We start from the raw sequence: 16,199 nt of genomic DNA on the forward strand, positions 1-16,199 counted from the left end.
GCAGGAGCGCGAGGGTGGTGGAGGGGGGGGGGTGGTGGGGGTCGGGGGTGAGGGCAGGGTGGGGGGAGGGGTCGGGAGTGAGGGCGGGGGCCTGGACCCAACACTTCACCTGATTTTCCGCTCCAGTGGGAAGATCTTGCAGAGGCACAACCACGGGAGGAGGAGTATGGGTTGTGTCTTCGGATGCCCCCCCCCTCCAGATCCTGGAGTTCCAGGTCATGCCTTGGCTCCACCTTCCGCCCACCATCTCCTCAGCACTGGGAACTCGTCAGCTGTGGGGTTGACCCGTGTCCCACTTCAATCTGAGACGCCGTGTGTTACTGAACTACCTTGGCTGCCAAAACAAAGAGCAGCGCTGGGCACTGGGTGTGTACATAAAAACCAATCTAAAACAATAATTGCATCAATGAGGTGAAGCAGGGTCGTGAGGCTCTCAGGCAGATGGCGAGAGGCCTCTGGGAGCTTTTAATATTGTTTTACCTGTTCTCAGAGCAGCGGCATGGAATGACTATAACAACGGGCTCCTGGATTGGTTTCATTTTCTATTTTATTTTTTGGGTAATCCTTTCCCCCTTCAAAAGCCCGGCTTGCCATCTGGAACCAAGCTCCAGGCTGCCAGCCTGCCAGGCCACTGTACCCAGCTTTCGGGCAGCCAGTAGGCACTGGGCCGGTGTGATCTCCCCTCCAATTGTTTCTTTATTCATTGGGAGCTCGGTGGACCAAGTTTAGATTCAACATCGGTCGATGATTGCTCTGTGCCTCCACTGATCAGAGTTAGACCGTACTGTTCACCATGCAAGATCTCACAATCACATCCAGCCAGGATCTACTGTCTTCACCCCCACACATAATTTAATTAACACGTCTGCAAAATAAGTGAAAGTTTTAAGAGACTAAATCAGGCAGAATGAGCCTGACCAGAACTGAAGTCTTCATTTTTATTTGAACCCAAGGCCTAGGCAGAGAGAAAATTTATTAAAGTTTGCCGAACCCAATGGGGAGATTGGAATCTTAGAGTGAAGTGTCACCGAGTGCCTAAACAATCCGGATAATGAGGATTTTGTGTAAACCTCATTAATATGATTAAAATATGTTTTTAGTTGTGGCGTTTTCCTGGTTCTGTTATTTTCTGTTGTCTAGGACGCTATTTATTAAACTGATGTAGTTCTACATCCTAGATGCAGATCAATTACTGGTCCAGGAGTACAGTGATCTACACTGTGAGGCCGGAGGTGGGGGTGGGCTTCATATGTTGCCTTCAATATCAGTAACTGAAGCCAAATTTTTAAAAACCTGCGGATTTTATTACTGTCTCTTCCATATTGTCATCTTGCCGTCTTTATTTTACATCAATATTTGAATATAGTAGTGTCAGATGGCACATATTCTTATATTATAGCAGGGAATGCAGGCTTGTTGAATCAGAGAGAGGGAGAATATAAAAACAAGACTGGCAGAAAAAGGGTTGACTTAAAAGAGAGAACAGTTGAAAGGACTGTACCATCATTTAATAAAAAGGGAAGCAGTACAAGTCCTGCATTTAAACATGGTCCATAAACAAGACCTGTTTGGTATCAAACAGGTCTTGTTTATGGACCAGGTCTAAATCCTGTTGCAGAGATACCTGGTAAAGAAGGAAAGCTGCAGCAGAGTTTGATTTTTGTTTTGAGTATTGGGTTATTGGTTCGCACTGTAAACTCACCTTGTAGTCCGATAGAATGATCTGCTTGATGAGTGTAGTGTGTTTACTCAATTAAATCACTTCAATAGCGAATAGAAGTTGTATTTGACCACACTGGGCTGACTCCTGTTCCAAACTGAGAGTGACTATGGTGGAAGGAAAGGTGACAAATGATGAAGCATGAGGCAGAGTATCCATCAGATCCATAAGTGCCTCATCCCTCTTGTGATACCTGATTTCAGCCAGAGCAGCAATAAGGGCATTAAAATTGGCCTCAACAGCCTTAGACTCGCCAGAGTTCATGTCCTGATCACCATCCAATGAACCCATGTTGGAAAGTGCATATCCACTGGCCAAGGACACAATCAGGCTTAGTTGTCATGACCTCAGGGTCGAGTATATTGCCCACACTCACTGTTAAGGTTCACGTGTGAATTATGGCCATTTGGGTAAGCTGCCAGAGAGCACCTGGTGCTTTTGGAATAAAAGTCAACAATTTCCAGTGCGGTGGGGAGAAAACAGGCCGATAAAGGAAGAGGTTCCTCATTTGTATTGGACAAACATTGTACATCTGCCCAAAATGCCTCACACTAAAAGTTGTGAGAGTAGACATAGGGAGATTTGCTGCAGTGATTGGGACTCGTCAAGGTGGACTACTGGTGTGCAAACTCAGACAAAATTGGTTACGTAGGAACAGGAGTAGGCCATTCAGCCACTCGAGCCTGATACGCCATTTACTTAGACCATGGCTGATCTCCATCTTAACTCCATCTACTCGCCTTGGCTCCGTAACCCTTAACACCATGGCGAAATGAAGAGAAACCCAGCCCACAGGAGCCTGTTAGTGAGAATCAGCCCCAGGCCCTTTGGATGAAGCCACCATCTTGTTGCCTTAGAGTAAAAACTTCACCTGTCTCAGCTCCAGGGGAAATCACAGTGGAGACAGAGAATGTAACCCAAAATAATCCATTTTATTGCTGAGAATGTTTCTCAATACAAATCTAATTTCCCAGGTAGATGTTGTTATGCGCTGTATTCCCCCCTCCCACCCCATGCACCAAATGACGACACCAGAACACAGAGGAGAGGCTGACTTGGGCCTGTAGTATAACAGTACTTCATTATTTGGCAGTCCGGGCTTAACATCGTTAATACAAAATTCATCTTAAAAATTCAGGATGGTCAATCAACAGATGGCGAGGGTCCAGTGTTTAGGCAGAATTATTATATTCACAACCCTCTTTTCTTTGCAGTAGAAAAATCTGTATACAGTATTACAAGTTTACAATAAAAAAAATTGTTTTTCAAGTTTCTCACTAGATGATTACAGTATAAACACGTCCTCTATTTTACATGAAGTGGCAGTTTACAAAAAAAAAAGCTACAAGGTATGAACTCACAAAAAAATATTTTGACAAACAGTACAAAATGTTGGTTATACATAAATATAAAATGGGATGGACAGTGCAGGAACCCTGAATTTCGATACTAGCACCATTGTATAGGTCAATTGCACTACTGAACAACAGGACTTCAGGTAGTCTGAGGTTGAACATGTAAATCCTTTAACATTAGCACCTTTATGAAACAGTAACTTGCCTGCACTGTGCAATCTCCATGTGGAATCATTTAAAGAGGATAAGACAAACCCAATTGTTTTATCTACGGCTGAGAAAGGCAAAATAGGGGGTGGTGGAGGAAGGGGTTGGAGGCTGAACGATTCTTCTGGTCGCTGTGTCGTAACACTGTAATTGTGTTTGAGGGGATTTCCTCAGCTTGCGACTTCAAACTCATTTACGTTTTAACGTTTTTTCCAATTTTGCCGCACACAGCAACCAGAAGAAATCTTCCTCCACGATCTTTTAACTCAAATTGGAAAAGCTACCGAGGAGTGTACTTCTTGCTGTAACCGCTAAAGAAAAGAGCCAGCACAGGCACCATGGGCCGAATGGCCTTCCTCTGTGCTGTATCATTCTATGAAAGCGGGCACATTTCAAACATGGAAGAGCTGCATTATTTGTTACCTGAAAGGTTCCCCGTCGAGGGCTTTACTCCCAGACAGGACACTTCTTCGATTCAGGTCATTAAAAATAAAATCAACTAAGAGGTGTACGTGTTAAACACCCTCCAGAAACAGTAAACATAACACAAGGCTGCAAGAGCACAATCCACTGAGACTTGTACCGGTCTTTTTAAATTTAAAAGCCAGTACTGAATATTTTTTGGTTTACCTGCTGTTACTTGGAAGCAAAGACAGGAGAAGGTGAGTGAGGCAGATTGTTTACCAGCCCTGAATCTGTAGGTGAGTGATGGGGTGTCAGTAAGTGCGAGGATCGCACAACCTCAACAGTCCTGCCCAGTGAGAGCTGGCTCCAGATCCCTGCTTGTGTCTCAGTCCTTCATAGTTAAATGAGACTTTACCAAAGATGGAGAGAAACAGGAACTTCCTGTGGTTCCCCTTTAAAAGGCCCTGAATGTTTAGTGCAGTGTTATAACTGAGGATGCGGGGCTGATGAGTTATCTTTCTGTATGAACTGCTTTGCAGAAAAGCTGCATGTGACTCTCACAATCAGCTGGGTGAATGTATCAGCTACAGTACATACTCCAGTGATCATGTCTCACACAGTGTTTTATGTGATACCTGAAGCACTGAGAACCAGTTTTACCTTACATCTGTTGTGTGCATGAGCAGGTCAGGATGCACTTAATTCCAGAGATAATATTCCATGTGCTTCTCACTGATAGATCAGGGCAGGAGACAATCCTATTGGGCAGTAGGACCAGGGGGCCAATCTGGTCACTACTGGGCAGTAGGACCAGGGGGCCAATCCGGTCACTACTGGGCAGTAGGACCAGGGGGCCAATCCGGTCACTACTGGGCAGTAGGACCAGGGGGCCAATACGGTCACTATTGGGCAGTAGGACCAGGGGGCCAATACGGTCACTATTGGGCAGTAGGACCAGGGGGCCAATCCGGTCACTATTGGGCAGTAGGACCAGGGGGCCAATACGGTCACTATTGGGCAGTAGGACTGGGGGCCAATCCGGTCACTATTGGGCAGTAGGACTGGGGGCCAATCTCGTTGAGCTTCCAATTAAACAGCATGCTTAATTTTAAAAAAAATTATTTAGCCTTGTGTAAAAAGCTCTTTCTCCCTCTCACTAACCCACACACATATCCCACAGAGTTAGTGGGCTCTGCATTGAAGTCTACAGGTCTGAGAGGGTCACAGGTGAGGGAGGGGGACATGGCAGCATCCACGACTGAAATATGTGCCCTAGAATTAGGATAATGCCTTTGTCCCAGTGTTCACAGAAAAGAGCAAATTTCACTCAAGCAGGAAGCATATCTGGCTCCAGCTGAACACATCCCAGCCAAACTCCAACAATGCACATGGAGTTTGATCCAATTGGCGCAGTACAGAGAGAGCCTCAACTTTCTGAGATCCACATGGAATATTCATCATGAGTCACCCAGAACCACCAGCAAACAAGCACATGGAGAGTGACAGCTGGGATTCCTTAATCAGTTAGCTGTGGCAATTTCTGAAGATTCCTTTTATTACTGATGCTGTTTATAGGATGCGGGTTTCTCATTTGTTTGCAACCAAAAAGTGGATAGCGTTAGATACTGAGAGAAAGATGCTGGGATATAGTGCCATGCTTGCTCAACAAGTGCTTCCATATATTGGGCAGTTGGACAAACTCCTGCGGTTACGCACAGTCGCTATTAACCCCTGACAATCCAGTGATCTATAATCATTAATCCTAACTCACTGAAGCATAATAAACACCACCAGCTCCCTGCATAACAGGTTTATTATTGACTCCTTATCTTATTGAAGAGGAACATGCTTTAAGAAGATGCTGCCTTTCATTTCCTTAGTGACACCTACATGCTGTTCTAAACTGAGTTGCAGAGAATTGAGCTGGAAATTCCTCACTTACTTCCTGTTTTCACTGGTCAGATTTCTAAGTAATAGTTTATTCAAAGGTCTTCATTACAAAATGGCAGCCTATGCTCTGACTCCCATGACATTTTTGCAACTGATTTGATCTCGACAGAGATCCCTGATTAAATAAATGGTTTCAGAATCAGAAGTGAAAGATTCAGACAAATGCCAATTATACAAACTGGATTTCTCCACAACGCAACAGCACTCAGATCAGAACAGCTGATAGCAGGGTGTGCCTGAGAATACTGACAGGCCAGTCCTTGAGAGAGGACTGAATTACTTCAAAGAAAATCAGATTCCCTAATTTTTAGGATTCTTCTTTCAATTCAATTACTAATGACATTAATTATTAAAATGATGCAGAAATATAATTTATTCCTCTCCAAATACAAAGCAAATTCCTCTCCATCTTCGACTCAACAGTGTTCTTTCCCTCATATCCACTAACACCCTTGATCTCACTGACCCTCCAATCCCAATGCTGTGTGTTTATTTTGCTCCAGTATGGTTGACTCCTTCATTAAACATGTTCTAATTTAGATCACTGTACTACAAAGGAAAACTGGTCCAGCACCTTAACTTTAAATATTAATTGGTTCTTCTCAATTTGTGTCCGATCATCTGCTGTACGTGTGAAAACTGTGGCACACTCCAGAAGATGTCGTTCAGTCCCCAGTACATAGCGTGTGTGAAGAGGATTGTTGTGTAAAGACTTTGTTGAGCTCACACAGCCCACTATCCCATCATCAAGTTTAGTGTTGAGAGGTTGGTGCTGAGGTGCTAATTAAAATGGCGGGAGTTTTTTTCCGCACCAAGGGTGACAAGACGAGAACATTAAAGAAGATGAATTTGAAGCTTCATTCGGAGGGCCTCGCCGATATCACCCACGAGGTAGTCAACGTCATTCTCATCTTCCAGCTTCAGGAGATCCTTCTTCCTGTACAGAGGCATACTGGAAATCTCCAGTGTGTACTTTCCTCGCGTGGCCTTTTTGCGGCTTAGATGGAGGTAACTGAGTCCATTTTTCTGGTGGATTCGGAAGAAGCTGGCTTCATTCCCACTGGAGATGATGTAACGCACATGGTTTTCCAGGGGCTCAATGGCTGGCAGGAATTCCATGATATGGTCGTGGGTTCTCATGTCCGAGATATTCACATTCAACGAGATTGGTGCATTGATATCCAAGCTAGCCAAACTAATCTTGTGATCCTGTTATTAAAGAAAAATTAGCTCAATAAATTTGCTTTCAGGGGAATGCTTTTGTCATTTCCAAGAAATTGTTGTTTAATTATAACCTGTCAGGCCCAAAAGTCTGTTGCATTTTAATAGATCAATTCTACCTATACACCTTCTCATCATATTCCTCAACCTCACCTACCCATTTTCCCACTGCATCTCTCAATCCCTTCCCTCTTTAGAAACACATCTGATTGTCTTTTGTTCCCATCGATACTGTCCACTTGAATGATCTTCCTTGGTAACTTATTCCACAACTTGATTACCCTTTGAGTGAAAAAGTTCCCCTGATTTCCCTTCTTACTCCTAGTTTCCTCATTTTTAAGTTGTGTTCCCTGGGATTTGAACCCTTCATCATAGCGATCAATATTCTAAATTCCCTTTGTAATCTTGAAAACTACAATTAAAGAATTTTGAAATCTGCTTTCCAAAGAAAACAAGACCGACTTCCTTATTCATTCTTCCCAATTTTGGTTCCCCTGATCTCCAGAATAATTCTGCCCCAACTAATGGAGGTTGATTGACTCAGGGATCTCCTCAGTTGGAAGTTCATGCCACACTGGGGTCACCCGAGATGAGACAGTAAACCTGCTCAGGTGGATGTAAAAGATCCCATGACACTATTCGAAGACGACTAAGGAGAGCTCACAGTGTCCAGGCCAACATTCCTTCTTCAAACAGTGCCATCAAAAGGCTGATTAACAAGCCATTCATCTCATTTACTATTTTAGGGATCTTGTAATGCACAAAATGCATATGCCTACATAACAATAACTGCAATTCAAAATAGGTCATTGTATGTGAAGTGTTGAGATGCTTCTGAGAGACAAGATATGTAAACACTCTTTTTTGGTTCTGGGTCTTCCCTAAAATTACCTCATGAAATTCAGTGCCGTTTGTGCTTCTCCTGTGCCTGCCTCTCTTAGGATATCCATTGATCTTGCATTCATAGCACGTCTCAGGGGACAGCACATTCTCCTCATCCACCTCTTCCTCCTCCACGGGCAGGTAGTGACCATTCCCGAATCCCATTCCGGATATACAGTGTCTGAACAGGGAATCAACAGTAGCACAAAAAAACATTTAGTACAAATTCTAATCATATCAATTACTGTACTATAATTGTATAGAAGTATTTTGGGTAGATCGTTCTGTATTTGACATGTAACCCCCCTTCTCCTGAAGATGTTCACTGGGGTACAGTTCTGTGGGCAATCGTCACCCCCTCCAGTACCTCACCCTCTCATCCCTCTGGTACCCTAACCATCCCATTAAAGCCCATCCCTCTAGTGCCCTCATTCTCCCATTATAACATCCGTAATTTAAATTCATGTGCTCTAATTCTGGCTGTAATATTCTGGGTTTCCCTTCTCTATAATTACAATCACAGGGGATGTTCATTTGTGACTTTGAACAAGGAATTTCAGGACAGAGGGACATGGAGCAGGAGGCAATTACACACTCAAGGACCTTAGAGAGGAAAGGGAGGTTGGAGAGAATGGATCTGATGATGGTGGTTTTGAAGGGAAGAGGTGCCTGACAAAAGGGAATAATTTGCCATGTCAACTAGCATGGGGGCAGAATGGAGAGTTCAGTGGGGAGTAGATAAAATGAGCTTTAAAAGGGCAGAGTGGGAGATAGGCGAGGATTGCAAAAAGTTGGGGTGTAGTGTTTCACATTAAAGGCACTTTATTAACGCAAGTTGTTCCTGTTGCTAAGGTGAAAATAAACTCTATTGTAGGGAACTCCACTCTACCTGTAATATCCTCAAAGGAGTCAAAAAGGTCTGTCAGGCAGGATCTTCTCGTTCCAAATCCAGGCTGTTTCTTACTAGATTATTACTACCTACTCCAACCAACTCAGGACTAATTTCCATTATTTTACCCATATTGATTTTAGGCTAATAGCAACAACAACAACAACTTGCATTTATATAGCACCTTAGTAAAACATCCCATGGGGCTTCACAGGAGCGTAATCAGACAAAAAAAAACTGACACTGAGCCAAAGAAGGAGACATTGGGACAGGTGGCCAAACGCTTGGTCAAAGAGGTAGGTTTTAAGGAGCGGCTTAAAGGAGGTGAGAGAAGTGGAGAGGCGCAGGTTTGAGGAGGGAATTCCAGAGCCCAGGGCCTAGATGGCTAATGGGTCTGTAGTTACCTAGCTCAGATATGTTGCCTTTTTTAAATATAGGCACTACTTCTCCAATCATTAGTGCCTCGATGTTAGCCAAAGCTCTGCACATCTCCGTCCTGTGTATCCCCCAGCTCCTTTGATGCGGGGTATGTGCTACCTGGCTAGGTCATTTATAAGTACCTCTGCCATTTCTGTACTTTGATTCTGATAACCGCTGCCTGAATTTTGTGAGGACAAAGTAGGGAGCAGGGTGCACAGGGACATGGAGTTGAGTTGTTTGCAAAGAATGAGACTCGAAGAAACATGTTTAAGTTTGTCTCACTCTGCAAACACTCCCCATAAAGGAATTCACAATCTCTCCTCAAGTCAGTGATGGCCTCAACTTGAGATTCTCCCTTTGGTGCCTCCTACTAATAATAAAATGGGTGTTGGTGCTGGAGGAAGAGAGGGAGAAGTGTTATGTCTGTGCAGTCATGGACAGGACAGTGCTAGCAACACTTAAAGAGTAACGGCCCAAAGAATTTGGTTAAATCTCAATTTATTTTCAGTTTTTGAGAATCCTATTTGGCTGCCTAATCTTCCTCCCTTTTATATTCAAATCTCAGATTGGAATTTGTTCAACTATTCAAGTTTCGAACCTTATTATCCAACATGACCACAGTACCTCAGCTCTCCCTCCCCTCCCCCCACCCCCGAGGCAGGTCGTTGACTTGTTACTTACCCTTGGCCCACCCTGAAGTAGCCCCCAGGGCAGCCGCAGAGGTAGCCACCGTCTGTGTTTGAGCAGCCGTAGGAGCAGGGGTTTCCGGAGACCGAGCACTCATTCACATCCTGACATCCCCCAGCGTATTGGTCAAAATCAAATCCAGATGGGCAGAGACATTTGTAGCTGCCCAGAGTGTTATAACAGGATGCTGCGCCACAGGCTGTGGGATTGCTGCATTCATTCTCATCTGAAAAACAGTCAAAGAGAGATTATCGAGACAGTGTCTTCAATAATAATCTTCATCTTCCTCCTCTCCTGACAGCACTGACACTTGCTGGGGTATGGTTCCACAGGCACAGCCATCCTCTGCTACTTCACCTGTGACCATTATTTGTGTTTCGGCCTAAGCAGCCAGCACCCTTAGCCTATTCAATTGTGGGGAGACAATATCCACATAGATGGATTTTCGAGCAAGGGTCATTAGATAATGATCAAGAGTGGGAATCCCAGCTGAACTTCACTCTCCCCTAGCCCAGGGACACTGAGGCCAATTGCAACGTTCCTATTGCTGGCTTGGCTGAGGCCAGCTAACTCAGCACAGGCTGAGGGAACTTCCTGAATGGCTCACTATCACATTGGGTACAGCATTTCCCACTTGGCCCTTGGGGAAGTATCTTTCTGTGTATTGGTTTAAAGGGTTAAATCCTGAACTTCATTTCAATGATAGATGAAGATGTTTCCGAATCTAAATGGTCCTGTTAAGGGACCAGCAACATTTAAAAAGAATTGCAACTTGGATCAATTCATTTTCAAATTATTTATTTCCAATTTTTACCTCTAACTTTTTCCCCTCCCTCTTCTATCCTCCCTACTCCACACGGCACTCTGAGGCTGAAGGGGCAGGAAGGTAACCTGCTTACAGCAACTCACCCTCAGACATTACACTGCTTCATTTCCCCAAGATTGGCGAGTCACTGTTTGGGCGATAGTGGGCACCAACCCACAAGCTACCAACTCATTACAGTGCTGCCCATCAACCAACACTTTAGATGTCACAAAGTGCTATCTCTATGCCAAGTTTGCCCAACCTATACTATTGGCAATGAGCAGGTTAAGATGAAGTTGCCCTGACTCCCTCAGTTCCAATAACACTGATGAAGTCGTCCTGACCTCCTCAGTCCCAAGAGCTCTAATACTTACCCACACACTGGTTCCACTGGTAGTGCTGCATATAGCCTTGAGGGCAGCTGCATCTGTATCCACCTAACATGTTCTGGCAGCCGTGCTGGCAGCGGTGGTTTCCGTCGCATTCATCAACATCTGCGGGTTGGAGAATAAGGAAAGCAACCAGAGTCAGTGAGATGTTAAGTGACATCTGACATTGAGCCAGGATGAAGCAAGAGCTGCATATGAACCAGTGAGCTTTAGTTACAAACAGGGACCAAACATGACCATTAGAAACCTAAAGACTGGGGACTTGGGCCTTAACCAGAAACCCATATCATCCATTCAACATAAAATGGTCAGGTGTGGTCTTTAACCCAAGTGACAGTCCAAAATGGGAGCAATGGACTTCTATAGACCCTGACACCACTATTCACATGTCACTTTCATTTGCACACTAGTTTAAGAAAAGATTCCTCTTGGATTCATGAATACGATTCATTGGTATTGTTGTTGTTTATCCAATGGTGCTTTAATAGTCCTGTAAACAATATCATTTGAACAATACAAGCTTTGGAGTTTTGAATCTGGCATTTCTAAGTTCGGAACAGTTTGTAGCTAGTAAATTGCAAGCATCCTTGGGCTGTTAAAGTTATTTTGACATGGATATAGTGTCATCTGAAAGGGGGAGGAATTCAGGGCAGAACCCCTTGCCACCAAGTTTCCACCCTCCTGACCTGTGATAAATTGTATAGAGTTGGGAAGAGGCTGATGAGCTTGTCCTGACCTGAAGGTGGAACTGGTGGGATGGACCTGGGATTTGGGACAGGATCCGGATGAGGATAGAAGGGTGGGTAGAAGTCCAACCCACCACACTCTCAGTGGCGAAGTGGGGCTTCCAGAATTTCTAGGCCAGAAAAAAATATCCAAGGCACAGGAACACAAACAAACATCAAACAAATCTACAAGTCATACACTTTGTAAATAAGACCGTAGAAACTCTTCACTCAAGAAAAGCAATGAAAGGGACAATTAAGACAGTGAACTCTCTAACTTCCCAAGGAGACTTTTAATTTTTTCTCCATGTGGACTTTAAATTGACCCCAGTTTGGGTTGGGCCAGTAATGCTGACTTTCTGCCTTTGATTCTACCTGCAGCAAGATTCAACTTTCGGTGCTTGAAGCTAAATTTTCATGTTTTCATCTCCTATTCATGCTGTCGCTGTGTGTCACTGCATCCTTGGCCAGGTGTAAGCACAAGCTCATAGTTATCAGGGTCTGTCCTGGTTGCTCCACAACCAGTTGCCAGGTGCCTTGGGTGACTCTTCTGGCCTGTGGTGAAGGACGAAGCATCCACAGAGCCTCCCTCACAATAGGAGGTTGGAAACTGGAATGCAGTCATCCTGCTCTGCCTGCCATCTATCCCAGGGGCCCTGTTCCCCCCGCTCTGCCTGCCATCTATCCCAGGGGCCCTGTTCCCCCCGCTCTGCCTGCCATCTATCCCGGGGGCCCTGTTCCCCCCGCTCTGCCTGCCATCTATCCCTGGGGCCCTGTTTCCTCCACTCTGCCTGCCATCTATCCCAGGGGCCCTGTTCCCCCCGCTCTGCCTGCCATCTATCCCGGGGGCCCTGTTCACCCCGCTCTGCCTGCCATCTATCCCAGGGGCCCTGTTTCCTCCACTCTGCCTGCCATTTATCCCGGGGGCCATGTTATCTCCACTCTGTCTGCCATCTACCCCAGGGACTGGCAGCTCCTCCCACTCTGCTTGCCATCGACTCCAGGGATCTAGTCCTCCCAATCGGTCTGCCATCTATCCAGGGATGTCTCCCGCTCACTCTGCCTGTCTTAGACCCCAGGGATCCAGTCCCTCCATGATCCCTACCATTTATCTCCGGGACACCAACCCCAAACTCCCCCTATCACTGACCCCAGGGACCCTAACCCCTCCTTCTGCCATCTACCAAACTTAAACTCATCGAGATGCTCTTTATTTTACAAACCTCTTAAAAGGGTGAGGCACAGAGACGTGCCACCCATTTAAACATTAACAGTGGATCAAGGACACTGTCCATTCCATAATTAAACTCTTTTTTCAGGCTCTCTGAAATAAAATACTTCCTGTCCAGTACTCTGTCCTACAAACATTTCCAATCTTTGTACCTTCACAGTTGATACCAGTGCCATCCAAAGAGAATCCTTTCTGGCAATCGCAGCTGAAGCTTCCTGGCGTATTCTGGCATGAGCCCTTTGAACCACAGACCGAGGACTGACCCATGCATTCATTATTGTCTGTTAACAAGAGAAAGAAAAAATTACACTACTAAAAGGGCCTCGCTGACTGACTTAATTACATCAGGTGCATTCTACATTGTGGGGGGTGGGGGTAAAGCTGAGCCTGAACCTGTCCCCAACCACTGTCCACACACACGTGTATTTCCAGCAGCAGCCAATGGGTAGTGATTGGGAAAAGGAACCATGATTAATATTTCCCTAGGGACCGATCGCTGTCCCAGCTTGGATCAGCTAACTCAGCACAGCCCAGGAATCTTACCCGGGACCGTCCTGCTCTGTGTGGGTCCGTGCCACACTGGGCAGGGCATTTACCTACCAAATCAATGTGGAGCTCCACTCTGTTTATGGAGGGTAACCCACATTCCGAACTGGAATTCTTGGTGGTTTTACATGGAGTGGTTCAGAACTGCTCTGAACTGATCCAACCAGGCAAGTAAGGGATAACTCTGAACAGTTGTAACTGACTCAAACATGAATCAATCCAGATTTGGAGAAGGTGACTGTCCTTTGCAATTGCTCACGTTTACTCACCGATGCATGACGTGTGGTGTTGTGTAAAACCAGGCGGACACTTGCACGTGAAGGATCCAATAGTGTTAACACACAGGAACTGGCAGTTGTGCTGTTTAGTCGAACATTCATCAAGATCTATGGAGGAAATAAAGGAGAAAAAAATAAGAATATACCCCAGGGGATGTGCAAGAGGAATCTACTCTGGGGGGTAGGGGGGCAGGTGTGAAAAGCACATTTCCTGAATAAACATTGTGACACGCCTGTCCTAGGATGAGTTTCAATGCCTCAGTCCTTCAGTATGAGAAGGATTTTCACTATTGGTCGAGTTCTGGGTTCAGACAACTGCTGGGCTTTGAGGTTCAAAGATCCAAATCTTTTAAAATGATGAAAAGTATAGATGAGGTTAAACAAACGATTTAACGTAGTGAGCCAAGGACTGGAGGAACAAATTTACAAGGGCAAGGTTATAGATTACAAAAACAGTTCATCCCCTACTGTATAATGGAAATGGAACAGACTCCCGGAGAAGGGAATTGATTTACGGGCAATTTAAAGGGTGATCGATCGAAATCTGTTGAGAAACTGAATTGAAGATGCGAAATATATTAACAGCAGTGTTTGATTTTTTTGTCAGGAGAGATGGGAGAATGAAATTGCTGTTCCCTAAAGTAGGGGATTAACAGGTGTGGGAGGGGAGAGGGACGTTCATGATAAGAATAATCAGACAGGGGGTCCGGATGGGGGGAGTGGGGTCGAGGGGCTCCGGATGGGGGGGGGGGGGGAAGAGTGGGAGTGGGGTCGAGGGGCTCCGGATGGGGGGGGGGAAGTGGGGTCGAGGGGCTCCGGATTCTATGCTCTTCGGGGCTGATTTTCCTTCCACCTCAATGTAAGTCAGGCAGTGTCCAGCGGCACTGCGCCTGACTAGGTCACAGCTGAGCACTGATGAATTTCTGGGTTCAGCTCATTGAAGTGGTCTGGCCTTAAACTGGGGGTGAAAACAGTCCTGGAATGGGTAAGAACCTGTTCACTGCCTGACAGGCCTGCAGCAGTACAAATCCTGCCAGTTCCTGGGCCTCTAGACTCACCAATCCTTCTTGCCCCAGATGAACAGGTGCAGAAAATAATCAATAAGGCTAATGGAATGCTGGCCTTCATATATAGAGGGTTGGAGTACAAGGGGGCATAAGTTATGCTGCAGCTATACAAAACCCTGGTTAGATCGCACCTGGAGTATTGTGAGCAGTTCTGGGCACCGCACCTTTGGAAGGACATATTAGCCTTGGAGGGAGTGCAGCGTAGGTTTACTAGAATGATACCCGGACTTCAAGGGTTAAGTTATGAGGAGAGATTACACAAATTGGGGTTGTATTCTCGAGAGTTTAGAAGGTTAAGGGGTGATCTGATCGAAGTTTATAAGATATTAAGGGGAACAGATAGGGTGGATAGAGAGAAACTTTTTCTGCTGGTTGGGGATTTTAGGAGTAGGGGGCACAGTCAAAAAATTAGAGCCAGACCTTTCAGGAGTGAGATTAGAAAACATTTCTACACACAAAGGCTGGTAGAAGTTTGGAACTCTCTTCCGCAAACGGCAATTGATGCTAACTCAATTGCTAAATTTAAATGTGAGATAGATAGCTTTTTGGCAACCAAAGGCATTAAGGGATATGGACCAAAGGCAGGTATATGGAGTTAGATCACAGATCAGCCATGATCTTATCAAATGGCGGAGCAGGCACGAGGGGCTGAATGGCCTACTCCTGTTCCTATGCTGGCAGCCCCCCTCTGCCCAGTTTCCTTGGGGATACCAAGGGAATCCCCAGAAATGACGAGAGTTATGATGTCACTCTTGCATTATTTGCATACAATATACACCTGCTTCACGCGGGAGTTTCCCGTCTCTGCTGGGGATGCCCTAGGAAATGCCCCTCAAGCACAAAAAGGGGTGGAGATCTGCTATTACAGGTCTCTGCTCCAATTTCCTCTGCCCAACACTCCAGAGCCAGGTGCTGATGTATTGTTAAGCAGAGGAAAATCGCCCCCAAGATGTTTGGTACTGGCGCTGCATCCTGCTAGGATGAGGCCATTCCAATACCCACTATTGCTACAACAGCGTATTAATGAATATTAAGTTTCCTTCTATTGTAGATAGCTGTGGCATTTGAGGAGGCAGGGGGCAGATAGGAGTGTGTTAACAGTGTGGGAGACTGCGTTACCCCGTAGAGTCAACTCTCAATAAGGACACAGCTTCCAGCTCATGCTGGTTATCAGTGTGTGAAAAGAAAGAAAGTTTTGCATTTATACAGCGCCTTTCACAACCTCAGGACGTCCCAAACCATTTTACAGCCAAATAACTTTTTTTTTGGAAGTGTAGTCACTGTTGTGATGTAAGAAACACGGCAGCCAATTTGCGCAAAGCAAGGTCCCACAAACAACAATGTAATAATGACCAGATCATCTGGGTTTTTTGTTATTTTGTATGAGGGAACATCAGGGAGAGCTCCCCTGCTCTTCTTCGA

At 45.3% G+C, this 16,199-nt stretch overlaps 1 protein-coding gene across 1 annotated transcript in view; it reads right to left on the reverse strand.

Moving 5' to 3' along the window:
* Nucleotides 1–2,782: 2,782 nt before the first annotated feature.
* Nucleotides 2,783–16,199, reverse strand: part of fbn2b (fibrillin 2b) — a 196,345-nt gene continuing 182,928 nt past the window's right edge. Inside the window, exons 60-65 of the mRNA XM_067968183.1 lie at nt 13,702–13,818; nt 13,039–13,167; nt 10,916–11,035; nt 9,731–9,962; nt 7,750–7,921; nt 2,783–6,846 (exon numbers count right to left, since the gene is read on the reverse strand). Of these exons, the coding sequence (XP_067824284.1) occupies nt 6,472–6,846; nt 7,750–7,921; nt 9,731–9,962; nt 10,916–11,035; nt 13,039–13,167; nt 13,702–13,818 (1,145 nt within the window). The 3' untranslated portion in view covers nt 2,783–6,471. The remainder of the gene's footprint in view (nt 6,847–7,749; nt 7,922–9,730; nt 9,963–10,915; nt 11,036–13,038; nt 13,168–13,701; nt 13,819–16,199) is intronic.

This window comes from Heptranchias perlo, chromosome 29 (genome assembly GCF_035084215.1).
Source record: "Heptranchias perlo isolate sHepPer1 chromosome 29, sHepPer1.hap1, whole genome shotgun sequence".
NCBI classification, from domain to species: Eukaryota; Metazoa; Chordata; class Chondrichthyes; order Hexanchiformes; family Hexanchidae; genus Heptranchias; species Heptranchias perlo.